The sequence below is a fragment of the Brugia malayi genome (assembly GCF_000002995.4).
Source record: "Brugia malayi strain FR3 genome assembly, contig: Bm_007, whole genome shotgun sequence".
NCBI classification, from domain to species: Eukaryota; Metazoa; Nematoda; class Chromadorea; order Rhabditida; family Onchocercidae; genus Brugia; species Brugia malayi.
The window spans coordinates 590,006-612,232 of NW_025062284.1; the positions used below are offsets into that span (position 1 = coordinate 590,006).

The 22,227-nt window shown below is 21.2% G+C and overlaps 3 protein-coding genes across 3 annotated transcripts; 2 read left to right on the forward strand and 1 right to left on the reverse strand.

Moving 5' to 3' along the window:
- Nucleotides 1-594: 594 nt before the first annotated feature.
- On the forward strand, nt 595-5,340 carry Bm17091 (Uncharacterized protein; the record flags this gene model as incomplete). Its single annotated transcript, XM_043082708.1, has 9 exons — nt 595-636; nt 988-1,139; nt 1,419-1,512; nt 1,627-1,764; nt 2,026-2,127; nt 2,482-2,607; nt 3,068-3,261; nt 4,943-5,111; nt 5,227-5,340. The coding sequence occupies 9 exons, from the start codon at nt 595-597 to the stop codon at nt 5,338-5,340; spliced, it is 1,131 nt and encodes a 376-aa protein (XP_042938642.1).
- A 6,515-nt stretch (nt 5,341-11,855) lies between these two features.
- On the forward strand, nt 11,856-17,212 carry Bma-dyf-7 (conserved hypothetical protein,hypothetical protein; the record flags this gene model as incomplete). Its single annotated transcript, XM_043082709.1, has 9 exons — nt 11,856-11,922; nt 13,238-13,461; nt 13,749-13,891; nt 14,349-14,488; nt 14,947-15,043; nt 15,487-15,646; nt 16,007-16,181; nt 16,527-16,704; nt 17,065-17,212. The coding sequence occupies 9 exons, from the start codon at nt 11,856-11,858 to the stop codon at nt 17,210-17,212; spliced, it is 1,332 nt and encodes a 443-aa protein (XP_042938643.1).
- A 3,898-nt stretch (nt 17,213-21,110) lies between these two features.
- Nucleotides 21,111-22,221, reverse strand: Bm5865 (Uncharacterized protein; the record flags this gene model as incomplete). Its single annotated transcript, XM_043082710.1, has 2 exons — nt 21,111-21,320; nt 21,907-22,221. 2 exons carry the CDS (start codon nt 22,219-22,221, stop codon nt 21,111-21,113), a joined length of 525 nt encoding a protein of 174 aa, XP_042938644.1.
- Between the last annotated feature and the right edge of the window lie 6 nt (nt 22,222-22,227).

Sequence of the window (22,227 nt, forward strand, 5' to 3'; positions counted from 1 at the left end):
ACATTTATTTAATTAATTATGTAAATGAAATTTGAATTAAACGAGATTTTAAAAATATTACAATTGTAATTTAAAGAATTTTTTTTTCTCCTCTAGAAAATAAATTTTGCTAACTTTTTTTTTTAAAAAAAAATTAGTTTTTTTTTTTTTTTTTTTTTTTTTTTTTTTTTTTTTTGGAACAATATATGAATTAAAATTTATGATAAACTCTCAAATTTCTAATTTTGAATGATTTACTTATTATAATTTTATTTTCAAATCCATTTCTTCAATGTTTTATTTTTAACTAAAAGCTATAAAATTGCTTTTTTTTTATCGAAAAAAAAAGTGTTAAATTTTAAATTTTACTTAAAATATTCTTGCTATGAAGAAATTTTTTATTATTAACTGAAAAAGCAAAATAAAATTTTATAAAAGTTCTTGAAAGTTTCTAAAATCAATTTGCTATACATTATTGTGTATCAAATTTTAGCAAAAAGTAAAAAGTAAAAATGCAATTTTGATAAAATTTGTAATTTATTCTAAAATTGCAAATTTATATTTTTTAAATTTTTATTTCATGAATGGTTCAGCAATAAAATCCTGAATTATTTCATGGATTATAATAATACTATTGACGAAATCGACTTAAACAACGTTTGTTTGTTACATTTTTTTTATTCAATTAATTAAATATTTAAATTTAAATTTTAAAAAAAAATATAATTTTATTTAATCAATTAAATATTCAAATTTAAATTTTATAAAAGGAAGAATATATTTTTATTCAATTAATTAAATATTTAAATTTAAATTTTAAAAATTAAATTAGAATAAATGATCTTTTCCTTCCATAACAAACATTACTAATGATCTTCATTGCTGTTTTTTTTTTTTTTTTTTTTTTGTTAATTTCAAAAGAAAACTTTTAATAGCACCTGGAAATTTACAAAAATTAATAAATTTAATTTGAAATTAAAAATAAAAATAAAAAAAAAAAAGTTACAGGTTAAAATTACTTATGTTTTACCATTTACAAATCATGATAATGCTGGTCTGATGGCAATTGCATCACTTTATGCATTTTTATTTATGCTTGGTACTTGTGGAAATGCTGCTACATTAGCTGTTGTATTTCACGTTAGATCTGTTGATCCGAGGTAAATAAGTAAATAATTGGAAATTAATTATCTAAAAAAAAAAATTGATAATTTATTTTTTAATTATTAAATTTGTATTTTGGAAGATATATTTAAAAAATGATAATATCTGTCTAAAATTATTTTTCATACAATTTACTTTTTTACGTTTTTTTTTTTTTGAAAAATTAGTAAAATTTTAGATAATATCTGCTAAATTATTTTTTATATAATTTACTTTTTTTTTTTAAAAAAATTAGTAAAATTTTAAAATTAATCCATTTTTTTTTTTTTTTTTAGAGCTCGACAAAATGCTACTTTAACTTACATTTGTGTTTTAAGTATTATTGATTTTATAAGTATGCTACCATTACCGATGACAATTACTGATCAAGTATGAATTTATTTGTTGTTGTTGTTGTTTTTTTTTTTTTACTTTACTTTACTTTACTTTACTTATTTAAAGTATTATTTTTTTTTTTTGAAATAATATAATTTTTTATTTTAGATATTAGGTTTTTGGATGTTTGGAACAACAATTTGCAAATTATTTCGATTATTTGAGCATAGTGGAAAAATTTTTAGTACTTTAATTTTGGTATGTTTCAGTATCGATAGATATTGCGGAGTTTGTCATCCATTAAAGGTATATTTATTTGTTGGAAATTTTTTTTTTTTTTTTTTTTTTTAAATTTGCTTTGAAATTTAAATTTTTAATTACAAAAAAAATTTTTTTTTTTTTTTTGGTAAATTTAAAAATTTTTTCATTTGAATAAATATATGAAAATTAAATTAGGTTGCTTTGCTGCTAGTAAAATCATTGTTTGGCATTATTCACAACACAAAATTATTAACGGAATTGAACTTCTGGCGCTTTACTGAAAAAGCCATCCGGTTTTAATTTCAGGTTGAATTACGGAAAACAAGGACAGCTTATTTTATGCTAACATTTATGTTTTGTATAACTTGCATTATGCTTGCTCCAATCATAATTTTTGCTCAGTCAAAAGTTCATTTAATTTCTTCGTTTTTTTTTTTTTTTTTTTTCTTTAATTTTATAAAAATTATTGAAATATGTTATATAAAGAATAAAATTTTAATTAAATGAGTAGCAAAAAAAAAATTTTTTAAATTGATGGAACTAATAGACTTATAATTTAAACTAATAAATTAAATGGAAAATAAATTTTAAAAAAAATAAAAATAAGTGAAAAAGGATAAAACACAATTAGTTGAAGTGATAATAAAGTATATTTAAATAAATTGTAAAAATTTACGAAAAAGAAATGCAACTGACAAATGTAATAAATTTTTATAAATTTCTTTTAAATTTTAACTGTTTTAAAAAAAATTAAAATTTTAGGAAATAATTTTACACGAAAGTTATAACAGGGAAAAGAATGAAATAACACGGCTACATTTGTTCAAATGCGCCGATAATTTAGACAATAAATTGTTTATTTTATTTAGTTTAACTTGCTTTATTTTTGTAAGTGTTTTTTTTATTATTATTATTACTAATCTTTGTATTTGTTTTTTTAATTAAATTAATTATTTCAATTATTAATTCTAATTCTTCAAAACAAAAAAAAAAAAAAATATTTTATTAATTTTCTTTTTCTTTCATTTCTCTTTTAATTTTTTAAAATTTTTTCTTAAAAAAAAAAAAAAAAAAGATTAATCAAAAATTATAAAATAAATCATTTTTCTTTTTTTTCAAAATTCTGGCAAAAAAAAAAAAAAAAAAAAATGAAAGAATATGAAGAAAAAATGCATACCATTGAATATTTATTCAAATTATAATTTCATTTTAATTTCCAATATAATATATTATTCAAAATAATATTTCATTTAAATCATTTTGTTTAATCCTTTTTTTTTCAGTTTAAATTTAAATTTTTATTTTAAATTGATAAAAAATATATATATAATTTATAATTTTTATTTAGGCTTATCTAATTCCATTGCTAATGATGGTTTTTTTTTATTTTCGAATGTTACTAACATTATTTGAAAAGAGTCGAACGATAAGAAACGGAATGCATGCATTTTTTTTCCGGAAATCCTGGATTGAAGATAAAATACCGGTGATAAGGATTGCTACTTATACACTTCTTTTATGCTTATTTCATTTTGTTTGCTGGTTTGTTCTTGTTTTCCTAATTTATTGATAAATTTAAGAATTTACAATTTGTATCTTTAAGTTTTATCATTTTTCTGAAATTACTGAAATTATTTTTCTGAAATTACCGTAATTTTACAAGTGATAGTATAAGATTAAACTGAAATTAAGTGATAGTATAAGGTTGAACTGAAATTAAGTGATAGTATATGGTTGAACTGAAATTAAGTGATAGTATATGGTTGAACTGAAATTAAGTGATAGTATATGGTTGAACTGAAATTAAGTGATAGTATATGGTTGAACTGAAATTAAGTGATAGTATATGGTTGAACTGAAATTAAGTGATAGTATATGGTTGAACTGAAATTAAGTGATAGTATATGGTTGAACTGAAATTAAGTGATAGTATATGGTTGAACTGAAATTAAGTGATAGCATATGGTTGAAGTGAAATTGCAATTAAACTGAAATTAAGTGATAGTATAAGGTTGAACTGAAATTAAGTGATAGTATATGGTTGAACTGAAATTAAGTGATAGTATATGGTTGAACTGAAATTAAGTGATAGTATATGGTTGAACTGAAATTAAGTGATAGTATATGGTTGAACTGAAATTAAGTGATAGTATATGGTTGAACTGAAATTAAGTGATAGTATATGGTTGAACTGAAATTAAGTGATAGTATATGGTTGAACTGAAATTAAGTGATAGTATAAGGTTGAACTTAAATTAAGTGATAGTATATGGTTGAAGTGAAATTGCAATTAAACTGAAATTAAGTGATAGTATAAGGTTGAACTGAAATTAAGTGATAGTATAAGGTTGAACTGAAATTAAGTGATAGTATATGGTTGAACTGAAATTAAGTGATAGTATATGGTTGAACTGAAATTAAGTGATAGTATATGGTTGAACTGAAATTAAGTGATAGTATATGGTTGAACTGAAATTAAGTGATAGCATATGGTTGAACTGAAATTAAGTGATAGTATATGGTTGAACTGAAATTAAGTGATAGTATATGGTTGAACTGAAATTAAGTGATAGCATATGGTTGAAGTGAAATTGCAATTAAACTGAAATTAAGTGATAGTATAAGGTTGAACTGAAATTGCAAAATTAAAAAAGGTTAATTAGTTATGATTATGCATAAAATAATTGGTAGTCATTGAATTGTTTTCAAATTGCAAACAAAATCGATTTCATTTTTTATTTTGAATTGATCCATTTCTAATTTGTTATGATTTAATGATGGAAAAAGTAGTTTTATCTCTTCATCTATTCATATCCCATTCCTGATAAGTTTATCAATCAGATTCATCTGAGTTAAAATATAACAAAAAATTGAGTTTAAATTTAATTCTATTCTTTCTAGCAGTTATAAGATTTCAAATTTTTTGAATGCTATTTCTTTTTGAAATCTTTTTAATGAATTTGAATAACAAATTCTAAAATTTAATTTTCTTCATTTTTTTTCTTTTTGCGCAATTTTTTTTTTCTGAAAACATTGCATTAATATATTTCGGAATAAACTAAAGGTCAAAAAAAAACAAAAAATTATTTATTTAGTAATTAATTATATTTACTCATTATATTACTTAAAAAAAAAACTTTTAATTTTAAATTATCAATGATAAATTTTCAGGACACCATATTGGATATCAGTTAATTTTAAATTATCAGTGATAAATTTTCAGGACACCATATTGGATATCAGTACTTTATTTACTTTATCTTGAACTATTTCCGCCACCTGAATTTGAAATGCCCAATTCATCATTTATTTATTTTATGTATGGAGTGCATGCACTACCATATATTAATTCTGCATCAAATTTTATACTCTATGGTCTTCTTAATCGACAGGTAAATTTTTCCCTTTCTTTTTTTTTTTTTTTTTTTTTTTAAAAAATGAAAATTTTTTTTTTTTAAAAAATTAAAAAATATGAGTGTTTTATTATTTTAATGTGATTTATTATAGCTAAATCAATCATGTTCAAAGAAATATTCAAAAACATCACGAAAAACACAACGTCATTTGATTCAATTCAAAGCTGATTTCACCGATGATAATACATCGAAAATTTTACAATAAATAATTTTTTTTTTTTTTTTTTTTTTTTTAAAAATTTTTTTTTTTTTTTTTTTTTTTTTTTTTTTTTTTTTTTTTTTTTTATTTTTTTTTTTTTTTTTTTTTTTTTTTTTATAAATTAATTAAAGTCATTTTTAAAAAAAAAAATGTATATTATGTGAAATAAAATTAATTAGTAAATAAATAAATAATATAAATGATTAATGTAATAAATGTAAACAATAAAAAAAAAAAAAAAAAAGAATGCAAATAATCTTTGTTCTATGAGGCATTAAAATTATAGAATTTTCTAAAATATTCATTGTAATTAATGAAAGAAATTTAATATAATTGGTAATTAGGAATAAATATAAATTATTATCAAGTTTTTAAGTATTTAAGTTACTTTTTACTTTTAGTATTTTTAATTACTTTTATTATTTTTTTTTTTTTTTTTTTTTTTGTAAAGATATATAGTAATTTCAACGTTTCATTTTATACTGTCACATATCTTCCGTTGCTGTAGATCAAATGCTAATAATTTATTTTAGAGCCTAAATATTGGCGACAATTTTTTCATGGCGCAAATTTCTAGAACAAATTAAATTGTCATTTTTGAATTATTTTTTTCTTTTTGTTTGTTTCTTATCTAAGTGATATAAAATAAAGTAAAAAAGTTGAATTAATTCAAAATTTTCATAACTAATATATTGAAAAGACAATTTAAATATTACTATTTTTGTATTCGAATAAATAAAATTTCATTTTTATGCAATTTTTTTTTTTTTTTACTCTTTTTGCTTATTTTTTTAGTTTGATTTAATTTGTGATAAATTTATTTTGCAATTGTTTGAATAATTATTTTCAGTGAATGCTAGAATTATTGCTATATGTTTATTGATAAGTTAAATTTTGTTTACTGATAAATGTTTAAAATGTAATCAAATTAAGCTATGATAAATGATTAAAAGATCAAAGATAAATAATTAGTAAATGTTTTGTTACTAATTTGAAAATATATTAATGATAGCATTTTTTATTGCATTACTTTGGAAAGATTTTTATCAGTTCCAATATTCAGTAAAAATTAAAAGAGTTGAAAAAGAGAAGTTAAATTCATAAAGTTAATAAATGTTAAATTCATAAAGTTAATAAACAAATAATTATGCATGAAATGGAAATGAATTAAGATATGAAAATGAAATTATAAAATTATAATTATTCAATTACTATCGCAGTATTAAAATTTTTTTGATTTTCAAATAAACAAAATTTCATTTTTTAATGCTTTTCGATTTTTCTTTTTTTGACTTCTTTAGTCTAAAAACAATTTAAATTGTAAAATTTTTCTAAAAAGTTATTTTAATTTTTAAAATTTCTAAAATTATTTTAATCTTTAGATGACTGCAAATATATGAAATTTACCGGAAATCTTATTATTAGACTATTTATTATAAGCAGTGCAACTAAAATATATTATTGGAACAGTAATTTAAAATTAATTATAATCATTATTTAAGTCATTTGAGGAAATCATAATTGCAAATTATCACATTCACATTTATTGCTTCTCATTAAATTTGTTTCAGTTAAATTACTCAATAAATTTGAATATGATATGATAATAATGCTAAACTCATTTATGTAAAATAGTATACAAATAAATAAAATTATTAAAGTTAGACTGAAAATAATTTATATATGAATTACTTATTGCTTATCAAATTTTAGCTATATGCAAATAAAGTTAATAAAGTTGTATTCAAATTTTCAATAGTAGAAATAAGCTTAAAATTTAATTTAACAGATTTTGAAATGAAAATTTACTATTTCTAATGCATTCAAAAAAAAAAAAAAAAAAAAGAGAAAATTAGCAAATATAAAATATTAGAAGAATATTTACTTATTATCAAAGTGATAAAATATAAATTATTAGAAGAATTATCATCTTTTTGGTAATTTTTTATTTTCAATTTTTTATTATCAAAGTGATAAACTCTTATTATCAAAGTGATGAACTCCACTTTTTGGTAATTTTATCTTTAACTGACAAAGATATGCATTAAGATGGATGCTTTGAATGACTTATTAACTAAAATTACTTTTAATTTTTCTTCTTGTGGTCTATTCTATGGCCGACGTTCTGAAATTTGTTGTCCCAGCCATAATTTTATGCCTATTACTTTAAAGTTTACTTCGTTAGAGTGCTGAAAAAAATGTTTATTGGGTTAAATTCTTAGTTTAATTTTTAAATATTTAGTTGTGGTCTAAAAGATTTTTGGAATTTTAATTATTTTTTAATTTTATTTTTTTGACATATCAGTAAAAGTTTTTATCATAGCATATGAATAATCGAAATAAAATATCAATTTCAAGGTTTGTTGTTTTTTTTGTTTTTAGAAAATTAATTTATAATTATAACTTTGCATTGATATAAGGTACTTTTATTTCTGTACTGATACACTGTTGAAGGTTTAAAGTGATATTTTATTAATTTTTATACAAATAAAATATTTCATAAAGTTGAAAAAATTTTTCAAATGAATTTAAAAATAGTTGAAGTGAATTTAAAAGTGAAATTAATATTATTTACTATCGCTGTTTGATACTTTACTGATGGTTTAAAGTGATATTTTATTAATTTTTATGCAAATAAAATATTTGGTAAAGTTGAAAAAATTTTTCAATGAATTTAAAATTTAAAGTTAAAGTAAATTTAAAAGTGAAATTAATATTATTTACTATCGTTGTTTGATACAGTATCGATAGTTTAAAGTGATATTTTATTAATTTCCAAATATTTGATAAAATTGAAAAAAGAATTTTCAAATGAATTTAAAAATAGTTAAAGTAAATTTAAAAGTGAAATTAATATTAATTACTAATCATTTTTGTGGGACAAAAATTGAATTAAAAAAAAAAAAAAAGATTTCTTTTTTTTTTCCTCTTTCATGCTTACAATACTTTTTTGCTTGTCATACAATTAAATGAATGAAATGCATTTGTTTACATTTGTTCCAAAAGTAAATAAACAATTAACAATTTGAAGGTTATAGCTCTCTGCTTTTGAGTTGACACCACTTGACCGCTTTTCTTGAAATAAAAGTGTCATTTTATAGGACAACTAAATGTGATAGAAATGATGAAGCAAAATTCATATCATATTTCGCTTTAATAATTATGCAAATTTTGATCTTCTCAAATGATATCAATCAAAATATTCTGATAACAGTTCTGATATAGAAATAACAATAACTCACAGAAAATTGAATAAATGTGAAAGGTCACACCATTCAGAGAGATAGTGTTAAAAGGTCATCAAAGACAGTGTTAAAAGGTCATCGGAGACAGTGTTGACAATTGAAAGAAATTTTTAAAAGGCATACCGCCATTCTTTCGAGAATCTTTCCCTGTATTCATTGATTACAAAAATAATTTATCAAGTGCTCTTTTAATGATTGTTCAATTAGATTAAATGTAATTAATTGCATTCATAGCTTAATTAATCTCAGGTATATTAATTAACCTGGATGTGAGATTCAGTTCAGATTTAGCAATACTTCTATGCTATTGAACCAATGAATGAAATTAATTTTCAATTTTCAAAAAAAAAAATATTGTTGATTGTTTATATCCATTTGGGTATTTAATCATCTGCAAAATTTTCTCTTAAAATTGTTTACCTTGTAATTTTGTTATATTTTTATTTATTTTTGACTTTTTTAAAAAAAAAAAAAAAAAATTTAGTTTGTGATTTTTTTTTTTTTATCTACAAAATTTATGCAATTAAATGCTTGAAAATGCAATAAACATTATTAATAACTCAAAAAGTATTAATTTAATTTTATTTTTAAAAAAAATTAAAAGTGAAAAAATTAAATAATAATTAAGAATATTGAAATGTATGCCTTTTTATTATTTATTATTATTTAGCATAGCAACAAAAGTAAGTATTAAATTTATAGTTAATATATTATTGTACCAATGAATTTAATCAGAAAGTATTAATTTAATTTCATTTTGATTGAAATTTTTTTTTCAAATTAAAAGTGAAAAATTAAATAATAATTAGGAATATTCAAATGTATGCCTTTTTATTATTTATTATTATTATTTAGCGTAGCAGCAAAAGTAAGTATTAAATTTATAGTTAATATATTATTGTACCAATGAATTTAATCAGAAAGTATTAATTTAATTTCATTTTGATTGAAATTTTTTTTCAAATTAAAAGTGAAAAATTAAATAATAATTAGGAATATTCAAATGTATGCCTTTTTATTATTTATTATTATTATTTAGCGTAGCAGCAAAAGTAAGTATTAAATTTATAGTTAATATATTATTGTACCAATGAATTTAATCAGAAAGTATTAATTTAATTTCATTTTGATTGAAATTTTTTTTCAAATTAAAAGTGAAAAAATTAAGTAATAATTAGGAATATTCAAATGTATGCCTTTTTATTATTTATTATTATTATTTAGCGTAGCAGCAAAAGTAAGTATTAAATTTATAGTTAATATATTATTGTACCAATGAATTTAATCAGAAAGTATTAATTTAATTTCATTTTGATTCAAATTTTTTTTCAAATTAAAAGTGAAAAAATTAAGTAATAATTAGGAGTATTCAAATGTATGCTTTTTATTATTTATTATTATTATTATTATTTAGCATAGCAACAAAAGTAGGTATTAAATTTATAGATAATATATCACCTAAAACGTGGTAACCAATGAAACTAATCGTAGTGGTCGCTAAGGACCAGGTATATGACCAGGTGACCATAATCATTTACTCTTCAATGTGCTGTGCCCAAATGTCCTCATCGTACATATGTGACAATGACCAATATTCATATGCATGCATTATTGGTTTTGAGTAAATGAGACACCCATCAGATTTATTTGCCAGATACATGGGACATGGGACAGGGGGACAGGGGACAGAGGACAGAGGACAATGAAACGACAATGGGGACAATTGCTGTTGTCCTTGTCAAATAACACTCTCATCACTTTTCACTTTTTTTTTTTTTTTAAAGGCTTTTCAAAAACTAACACATTGCAAAAATTATTATTATTTTATTCTTCATATATTTATTTAATTTTTTTATTTATTAATAAATTTTATATTATTATAATTTTTTATTAAAATGTCATAGTTTTCAACTTTTTTCTTTGTTTTTGTTTCTAAAAATTTTTAGCAAACAAATTTAAATAAATTGAAATATAACTAAATAACCATTTTGTTTTCTATTAACAAAATGTTATTATTGATTATTGATTTTTTTGTTTTTGTTTTTGTTTTTGTTTATTTAAAATATCAACAAATTATTGAAATTCAGTTGCTTTTTTTGTTTTTTGTTTTTTTTTTTTCTTGCACAAAATGATTTATACGCTTGCTTAATTAATTTCAAATAATTTCAATAAATTATATAACTATTTAAATTTTATTAAATTTTTTTTTTTAAATAAATTAAAATTTTTTTTTTTTGTCTTCTCAAAAATCATATTTCAATTTCTTTTGCTAAAAAAAATTGTAAGCTTAAAAAAAGTCTTAATTTGAATATTTCATTGATATTTTTGACAAAAAAAAAAAAAATAATCAATAATAACATTTTTTTTTTTTTAAATTTAAAAGTAAAATTTGGAATAAATAAATAAATAAGAAAAAATGAAAATGACAAAAGTAAGAATTAATTTTTGGTCGGTAATATCAAAACGAAAAGAAAATTGATAAAGCATTAGGAACAGGTGCAATACACCTGAAACATTAGCTATAATAATTACCTGTGCATAATTTATGAATTTCCCAAAGCGAATAAAATCTTATATAGAATATAATTTATATTATTCATTGTTCATTTCTTTTCTTAGTTTTGTTTTTCATTTTTTTTTTTTTTTCAAATTTTTAATTTCTTATTTTTTAAAAAAGAATAAAACAATTTCGAATACAAATAATAAAACAATTAATTTATTTGAAAAAAAAGTAATAAATTTCTATTTTTCAAAAAAATAGCAAAAATTAAATTTGTGCAAAATAAAAATTAGAATAATGTAATTTGGAATATATTTTTTTAATATCCTTTTTTTTAAGATTAATTAATTAAAATTAAAGAGGAATATACTTTTTAATATATTTTTTTTAAGATTAATTAATTAAAATTAAATAGGAATATAATTTTTTTTTTAAATCTTTTTTTTTAAGATTAATTAATTAAAATTAACGAATTACCAAATAGAAATGTTTTATTTTTAACTTTTTCAATTGTATAATTCATTGTTGAATATTTTTGAAAATTTTTTTTTAATAGCAATCAAATTTTATTATTTAATTCAACTGTAAACAATATTTCATTTAATCTTCCTTTTTTTTAAAAAAAAAAAAAAAAAATATTTTTGTAAATTAATTTTAACATTTTGTTCCAATTATAATTTATTTATGTCTAAACAATGCATTTGATAATTTTCAATATTTTATTTTAATTTTTTTTTTTTTTTTTAATTATGCAAAAATTTCAGAGCGACAAAATTATGATAACAATAAATGTGCTAGTGATTATATTTATGCTAGCAATTGCTATTAATGGCGAAGGTTTTGGTATGTTAAAAAATAAAAATACAACAAAATTTGTTTTTTTTTTTTTTTTGTAATTTTGTAATTTTGAATTTTTTTAATTTAAAATAAAAGAAAAAATTAAATTCCCTTAAATGAAAATTAAAATTTTTTTATTTAATTAATTAATTTCACATATTTTGAATACTTATAATTTTATGAATTCACATTAAATGATTGTTTATATGTGTATATGAATATTTTTTGAAAATGATTCTTTGTAATTTTGGCATATTTGAATTTTTTTTTTTTCTAATTTAAAATGAAAGAAAAAATTAAATTCTTTTAAATGAAAATTAAAATTTTACGAATTTATATTAAAGGTATGAATGTTTATGAAAATGATTCCTTTCTTCTACTAATCAAATTAATTATTCTATTTCATAAATAAATTAACGATTTGTATATTTCAGTAATTTTATCATCTCATTTTTCATTTCTTTAATATGCGAATTCATTGGAAAATTTTTGTTTTATTTTAAAATTTATTCACTCAATTTAATAGCAATTAAAATTTATGTAATAATACTTACATATTTTTCAATAAATATTGCTCATATAATTTTTATTTAATTTTATTTCAAATTTATTTCTAAAATTTTGTATTCTAGAACTTTGGCTTAATTTAATGGTAATTAGAATTTATATATAATAATATTTACATATTTACATTTATCAATAAATATTGTTTTTATATTTTTTATTTAATTTATTTCAAAGTCTATTTCCAGAACTTTCTATTCGAGAACTTTTGCTTAATTTAATACTAATTAGAATTTATATAATAAAATTTACATATTTATCAATAAACATTGTTTTTATATTTTTTCAGTTAATTTATTTCAAGTTCATTATTATTTAATTTTTCTTAGTATCTAATAAAATTTACATATTTATCAATAAATATTGTTTTTATATTTTTAATTTAATTTATTTCAAAATTTATTTCCAGAACTTTTGCTTAATTTAATAGTAATAAGAATTTATATAATAAAATTTATATATTTATCAATAAACAATTTATTTCAAATTTATTATTATTTAATTTTTCTTAGTATCTAATAAAATTTACATATTTATCAATAAATATTGTTTTTATATTTTTTAATTTAATTTATTTCAAAGTTTATTTCCAGAACTTTTGCTTAATTTAATAGTAATTAGAATTTATATAATAACATTTACATATTTATCAATAAACATTGTTTTTCATATTTTTTTTCAGTTAATTTATTTCAAATTTATTATTTAATTCATTTTTTTTTTTTTTTTTTTTTTAGTAGTAGTAGCAAAATTTCAGTTGAAGAAGTATCTTGTACCGCTGATGCTATCAATGTTGTTTTAAACAAGACTGATCCGGATGTTCAGCGCTGGATGTCAGATCCAAAAGCGCAACCGGTTGTTTATGTTTATGAGCACAAGACTCGACCACCATGCGGTACAGCAATGAAAAAAGGAAATTTGCTTAATTATAATTTTACAATTCCATACGGTGATCATTGTGATGTACATTTAATTGATTTGGTTAGTTGTTTAATTTAAAAATTTTTCACATTTGCAAATATTTTTAAATTTAAAAAAAATTTTTTGTTCCTTTTATTTTTTTTTTTTCCACTTTTTTTTGGTTAACCTTAAAAACTTTTTTTTTTTCTATAAATATTATATTTTCTGTGTAAATTTTAATAAAACATACTTACATTGATATAAATTTTAAACAAAAAAAAAAAAAAAAAAAAAACTTTTATTTTTCAAATTTATCTTTTTAGTTTTTGAAAAAAAAAAAAAAAAAAAAATTTCCCTAAAATTTCTAGGAACCAAATTACCGTAATGCTGAGACGACAATAGCGCTTGAAGATAATGCTGATATGACACCATCAAAAACCATACGTGTTAATCACGTATTTTGTTTATATACGAGAAGTGTGCAAACTATACGATTTAATGATATATCCAGGTATTCTGAATATAAATTTACCTAATTTTACTACTTTAATTAAAAGTGTATGATAATTTAATTTTTATCAAAATTTTAGTTTAAAACCACTTGTCCTAAATGTTTTGTTCATACCTATATACAAACGTTTATCATCTAATTAACTTTATATATTGACCTAATTAACTTTATGATTGCATTGTAATTGATACCTGGAAAAATGCTAAGAGTAGTAGAATATAAATTTTTGCATTCAATATGAAAAAAATACAATTTTTTCACTTTAAATTTTAAAGTCTTTTCAAGAAAAAAAAAAAAAACTAAAGTAAGTAATCATTTCTGGCTCTTTATATCTTAAAAAATTACAAAGGTAGCTAGGCTAACCTTATGGAACCTTAAGAACCTATTATCATTCCATAAGAATTTTGATAATGACTATTTACTTTTGATAATTTTGATAATGACTCTAAATTTGCAGTGGTCATGAAGTGGTTGCATCAACTGGTGGAAAACCAAAACCTAAAGTTGAAATGATCTTTCGTAGCATTGATGGACGACCTTTGAGAGCTGCTAAATTTGGTGACATCGTTGAATTTTATGTTGCACTTTCACCTGACAGTGAGTTAATGATTAAATTTGAAATTTAAAAAATTCTGATTGTTATTATTGTCGTCTATTATCATTATGAATTCCTATCACTAACTGCTGTTACTGCAGTTTACGTAAATACTTCGAGACACGTAAAATTGTTAGTTATCATTTATCATTTATTCGGAATCGTTACTGAAATTTACGTAAATACTTCGAGACACGTAAAATTGTTAGTTATCATTTATCATTTATTCGGAATTGTTACTGAAATTTACGTAAATACTTCGAGACACGTAAAATTATTAGCTATCATCAATCACTTATCATTTATTCGGAATCGTTACTGCAGCTTACGTAAATACTTCGAGACACGTAAAATTGTTAGTTATCATTTATCACTTATTCGTAATCACAAAAAAAAAAAATGATTTGAAAAGATGATAATAAGAATAGCAGATTAGCTATTGATAGTGATAATTTTTTAGAAGCTTATCATGGAATTAGTCCTAAAGAATGTATGTTTTCTGATCGAGAGGATATGTCATCACCTGATGCAAAGCATTTAACTTTTGTTCAAAGCAGGTTAATGTCATCTACAAACTTTGACACATAAATGAATTTTTTATTTTGATAATAATAAATTATTAAATAAATTTACAAATCATTTATATGTGGTATAAAAAATTTTAATTTGCATTTGTTTCATTGATAGAATAATGATAAGTAGCAGAATTTTTTTTTTTTTTTTTGATAAATTTGAGCAATTTTTCATGGAAATGAGTAATTGACAGAATTTTATGAATGTTTATTTCAAATATTAGATATATATATTAATAAATATTATAATTTAATTGCATATGTATAATATGAATGTTTATTTCAAATATTATATATAGATTAATAAATATTATAATTATATATATATAATAGATAAATAATTTAAGTAAATCAATTTTTTTCAAATATTATAATTATATATATGGATTAGATAAATAATTTAATTTAAGTAATTCAATTTTTTTTAGCTGTCCGGTAGATGAAATGAGCGAAATCATCGATCCATTGGCAAATGTCAATGAAGAAGTATATTTTTCAAAATTTAAAACATTTCGTTTTGGTAATCAATCGACAGTATTTGCTCATTGTACCGTTCAAGTATGTCTCACTACCGAAGAATGTGCACAGGTATAAATATTTTAATTAATAAAAACAATAATTGTTTTCTCTTAAAAAAAAAAAAAAAAGAAAGAAATGATTATCTTTACTTATGAGTGAAAAATTTTTTACTAAGAATTTAATAAGTAAAAGTTTAGTATAAATTAATTTAGATAGTATAACGATTTGAACTATTAAATTAAAACTGCTTTTTCTCAAAAAAAAAAAAAAAAAAACCATTTAATGATATTTTGAATTTGTACTGATAATAATTTTATTTCAACGAAAACATTTTTGAGTTATAAAAGTGTAAAATTTTTCTTGAATTCTTAAAGTGTAATCTTTTCTTTTAATAGAAAGCAAAATTTTATTAAAATATATATTTTCGAGAAATGCTTCAAACGAATTAGCAATTCGAATTTAACCGCTGAACGATTACGTTTTCGACACAGACGACAATTGGATGACAATTACGGTGCTTCAGTAATTCGTAAACAAAATGCTATCAATGAAATTGCATTAACACGACCGTTAACCATTTTGGATGATATGGAAAGCAATGAAGGTTACAATGAAGCTTCTTTTACCTTTCTCTCTCTCTCTCTCTTTTTAAATTTATAAAATACTATTTAAATAATTTAAAAATATTATCTGTGTATATTTAACGATTACGTTTTTATCCTTATCTTATCACTTTCCCTACTATCAATTATTTGTCTCTGAAACCAAAAAAAAAATTTAATTAAATTATTTTAATGATAAATTCAAATCATTTTTTGAATTTAATCTTTTAAAAGATACTTATTTAGCTGTTTATTGAAATAAAATGCAAAAAAATCTTTTGCTATTTTTTATATTCTAATTGAGCTAACTTATTGTTTACTTTTTTTTTTTTTTTTTTTTTTTTTAGTAAATGATAATAAAGTGGAACAATGTCTTATTAAAAATGCTATTTTACCACTACCAATTTTTATCCTTATCTTATCACTTTCCCTGCTATCAATTATTTGCCTCACTGGACTGTTATTTACTTTAAAACGATTGGCTACATATAGAAAATTTGCACCATACAGTTTTGGCATCTACAGGTAAATTTACTTTGGTTTCTTTTTTTTTTTTTCAGACTGATTTATCACATTTTTTATCATTCACTATCACTTTTATCAATTGAAAATTTAGTCCTATTTGTTAAAATGTAAACTTGACCTCTATATGTATACTAAATTTCTTTATTTTATTATAACTTTCTTATATGATAATTTTTAAAAGAATTAATCAAAAAAAGAAAGGAATGGAAAAGTAATTTAAAAAAAAAAAAAAAAAAAAAGCTAATTGAAATTTCAACTTCGTGTTGAATAACTTAAAATATAATTTAATCATGAATAACTCTTGAATTTATTCTTAATTATAAATTATCTAAATTAATCATTAGGCTAATTTTTTTTTAGTGCTTATTCTGGACCAACAGTACCACTTCCAGTACGGTCACTAACCGATTCATCCGTATGCAATTTGCCGAATAGTGGCAATAGAACAAACTGGACAAATCGATTATCATCAGGAATTGAATATCCATATATTCGAGAAATGTATTGATTGATTGATTTAAAAATGTCATCTATCTCTGAAATTCTTTTATTTACTATCTAATCATTTGATCACAAAATGATGTAAAATAAAATATAACAAAATTTATTTTACTAATGCAAAATTTAATTGAATTTTTAATTGAAATTCCAAAAAATCCACTTCATTAACTAATAAATGATTATGTTTTGTGTGTTCTCAAAAATCGACAAAACTATTCCTTTCGGAGATTACTGTACACTACAGAACCCCACATAATCACTCAAGCAAAGGAATACGGTAGTGCTACAGTATCCCTGTTCATGTCATAATACTAAAAGGAATAATTTAATTACTTTTGCTTGCCTTATCAAATTTCAGATAATCCATCATATTGTTTGTTTGTTTACTTTTTGTTCTGTTAACATTAAACATAATATCGTCCCTAATTTACTTACCAAATTTTATAATCTTTGATAGTTGAAATTATCTGTTCATTGTTTCTCGAGATTTACTAGATGTATTATTATTTACTCCACATTGCATATTTACTTTCTTTCAAACAATTTACTATTCCATCTTTCGAAGTAATATAAACTTTGTTTTTATTCGTATTTTGATTCGAACTCACTAATTTAGAGTTCTATAAAAAGGCAAGAGAAAGAATTAATGGATATTGCATTATAAGTAATACCTGTTACTTTCGAGTTTTCTCACAAATCTATTGGTTCATCATTTGCATAAGTATCAAATTATCAATTTCATTACTTTAATTTAATTGCAAAGAAATTTACATATAGTAAAAAGAAAAAACTTCTGATGGAATCATTTATTATTTAAAAAAAAGTTTTGAAAAAAGATTGAAAAAGTTATTTGTAAATCTGTTACTTTCGAATTATCAATTTTACTTCATTACTTTAATTTAATAGCAAAGAAAAGATTTCTACTGGCTTTTTTCTTTCTTTTCATAAAGTATTCTGCAAATTCAAAAAGTTATTATATTTATTTTTTTTAAGAGACATTTTGAACAGGTGTTAATTGAGTGCAAAAATGTAAACTACTTAATATTTCATTTTAAATTGTCCTTATCAATTTTTTGTTTATACTAAAGAAAGTTGTTTACACTTTTATACGACAGATGTCTTTCATAGTAAAAAAAAAAAAAGCGATGTTAAAAAGAATCAGCGAGAAATTTCTCGACAAAGCTTTTTTACCAATCATAAAATGATATAATTTTTGATCATTCAACAAAGAAATTGGTCTAAACTAACTAAGAAAGTTTAACATTTAATCTATCAAAACATCAAGTTCAAATGCTTTCGAATATTAGTTGACACAATAGCTACATTTCAAAAATTTAATCATTGCGATATTCTGTAAAACTAATTTATGTGATAGCAATGAAACAAATATTTAAGTTGAAATTTTACACATTCTACAGAACAAATTTAATCTGAATCCAAAATTAATTATTAGTTAGCATTGGGTACTGTTATAGTCAGAGTAAATTACATTGACCGTTTGCAAACATTTTCAGTTTTTATCTTAAGAAAAAGCTTATTTTAAAGTTTATCTAATGAATGCAAATTCATTGCTTAAGCAGTAAAGTCTTTGACAATATCACTAAAAATAAACAACTAAATGACTGTGATGCAATTGTTTTGTCAACTGTCACTCATCTTACTTCCTTTGTCACTTGTTTTTAAATTAAGAAACAAATAAAACTTCACAAAGTTGTTGTCAAAATTTCAAAAAAAAAAAAAAAAAAAGGAAAGCAAAAACAATGCAATAAGTAATTAATTCCTTAAATACGTTAAACACAAGGATTTGAAGGATATTTCAACAATTAATCGTATCACACCTGCTAAAATTAAATTAAATTATTCGATGAGTAAATGAATTTATTCAATAGATGTTTGCAAGAATTGAACTGAAAGACTTTGATTGAAAAAAAAAAGAAAACAAAAGTGACAGCGTTTTCGAGACAATAACGTTTCTTTAAAATATCTAAATTTAATAATTTTTAACATTTAACCGAATTTCTAAATTTAAATAATTTTTACCATTTTCAAGCATTCTTTCCCACAGATCTTTCGAAAATTGTCTGAAAAAAAAAACACAAATGACATTTTCAAAATTCACTTTGAATCGATTTTCTTTCCTTAATAATTCTTATATCTAACAATTCTTTCTAAAAATTAAATGATAAAAAAGTATCAAAATACATACAAAGTAATGATCAGCTGCTTTACTGCCAGTTAATTCAATAACCTTCCGACGATTTTCCTGAACAGTTTTCCTGACATATTTTTCTGTCCATACTATAGCAATTGGCAAGGTTAATGCGTATAATGGAGTTAGTTGTACACCTGAATTTCAGTAAAATTGTTTATAAAACTCACCTGCGTAAATATTTTCGAACTCACACCACCAGTATTAAAAAATTACTTCATAAAATAGTTTCTAAAAATTTCCTTCTCTTAATAAACGATGCAAATTACACGATGTTGACATAATTTTAGAAATTCGATACGATATCGATAACTCAGCAATGTTTCAAACTTTCAATAACAAAATTATCGTAAGAGTTTTGTAGTGGTAATATATTGTATCTATTCTAAAGTTTTATCTTTAAATTAAAATTTCAATTTCGAATTAGTAAACTAAATCAGAACGAATGCAATCATTGATATGCGTAATAATACGGTCAATATTTTCGTTGAACTGTGTTCAAATTTCAGTATTTCATATTTTTTTTTGCATTTTTCATCAATTTTTTAATCTTATTTGAAACATTTAATTTTACTTCTCTACTATTAATTGAATATATTTTATTCTAATTTTAATTCATTTATACACTTTTGTTAACAGTTATATTTTTATAAGTTTTGTTTGAATTTGAAAAAAAAAAAAAAAAAAAAAGATTAAATACTGCTGGAAAAAGATGACAAACAAACTTTCAAGATAGATAGCAAATTGTTTTGGAGAAAATTTGAAATCGATAGCAAAGTACATAAATAATGCACCCAGGAAAATTGCCAGAAATATCGAGTAAAATGCTACCATTGGTGATAATGTCTGAAGGGAATTGATATTTTCCATGATTTGATAACGATGTGATAAGTTAACGTGAATTTTGTTTCGATGTAATCTCTGAAAATTTATTACAGAATAGCGCGCTAATGTCACAAACACTTAGCTTTATGATAGATTTGTTATCAATTATAACTATGATCAAATTTTGCTGGAAGTAATTAGCCAAATGAGCAAAAGAGCAAATCAAAATGCTTAAATAATTTAGTATCAATTGCTCGAAAAAAAAAAAAATTTAATTACTTTAAATCTTAGTGAATGTATTTGTTAAAAAAAAAAAAAAAAAATAATCAATCAGTTTGCCTTATTAATGCAAAATAAAAGTGGAAGTGTTAAAGCAGAAATGAAATCAATGATTGTATAAAAGCCAAAAACGATAGCAGATTTTAGCGCATTTGCTTCATTTGATGTCGAACAGTAAACAACTTTTTTTGAATCGAACAAATTGAAATTGCTAACAATGAAAAAGAAACTTCCACAAGCAATGGTTAACTGAAATTGCAGAGCTTTTTATTTTTTTAGATATTATTAACATCGTATTTTGCTGTTTTAAATTATATATTTTAAAATATTTTGAAGTTATCAAACTGGCCAACCCGTAGAGAAGCGACAATTTCCCAGTGACATTTCCAACGTTTTGTTTTTTTTTTTTTTGCTTATACATTGATTTACTGAGCTCTACTTTTGTAATTCATTACTCAGGAATGAATTTAAAAATAAGATAAGATCAAAGAACTGAATGAATTAAATTATTAGCAAAAAATTTGCTTAAACATAGATACAATTTTTAATTTTGTATTTTCTAAAAATTTTTATGAAAATAGTAAATTTAAATTCATCTTTTTTTAACCTGTGCTATGAAAAGTATAATAGCGACACTTATTCCAGATTTTTCATATCTTGCCGAAAAATATGTCGCAATAGCTCGTTCGATGACAACTGTCGGTATTGATGCAGCATTTAGCAGTAATGTTAAAGTAATCGGTGTTCGCATCATGAAACATTCCCATGGGTAAGCCATATACCCACACGGATCAGTATACGTCTTCTGATATGACACTAACACATATAAATGCGCAAATATTCTGTAACAGAAAAATTTGTCACCAATATGAGAATTTGCATAAAAAATTGATTGATTGATTGATTGATTGATGATATGATCAAAACAATTTCTAAACGATCTTTTGTTTTTGATCAAAACAATTCCTGAAAGCTATTTTGTAATCTCCAGCATATCAGATCATTCCAAATCAATTTTGATCATTTAAAATATTTATGTCATTTTGTCAGCTTTTCTTCTTAACTTTGATAATTGATCTCAATTCTGAGCGAAATGCAATGAAAGCAATTTTCTTTCTTTCCTTTTTATTATATTTTAATCTTACTGAAATGCTCCAATCATTGTTGCAAGCAATAATTTTTATAAAAATTTCATCTTCAAATGACTAAAAAAAAGGCTTTTGCTGGGTATTTGAACTATTCAAATTGTGTATCATTTACTTGGTGACAATACTTTCTATCAAATATTTCCTGTTTTCTTATTTTTTTTGCTTTTTTTTTTTTTTCACTTATTATATTTGAATGATTTCTTTGTGCTTAATTTTTAGTTGTAAACATTATTGTCATACAGTTTTGTTAGTGATAAAATGGATAAGTTGAGAAATTTTAATTTTTTTGCATTTTAAAAAATGAAAAAACAACCTTGCAGCACAGTGAAGAATAAGCCATAATTGATGTGTGATAATTAAAATTCGAGTATTTCGATGTAATAAAATATGATTTGTTGTCTTAAGCATTACCCATATTTCAAAAATAATTCCTGTTACTGATATGATAATGACAAGGATGAGAATAGCATTGAATACAATACTATTAGCTAATTCACTTGCTTGCTTACATAATTCCATATTTATAATTTTACCTAAAAATTTTACAGTAAGCATAAAAAA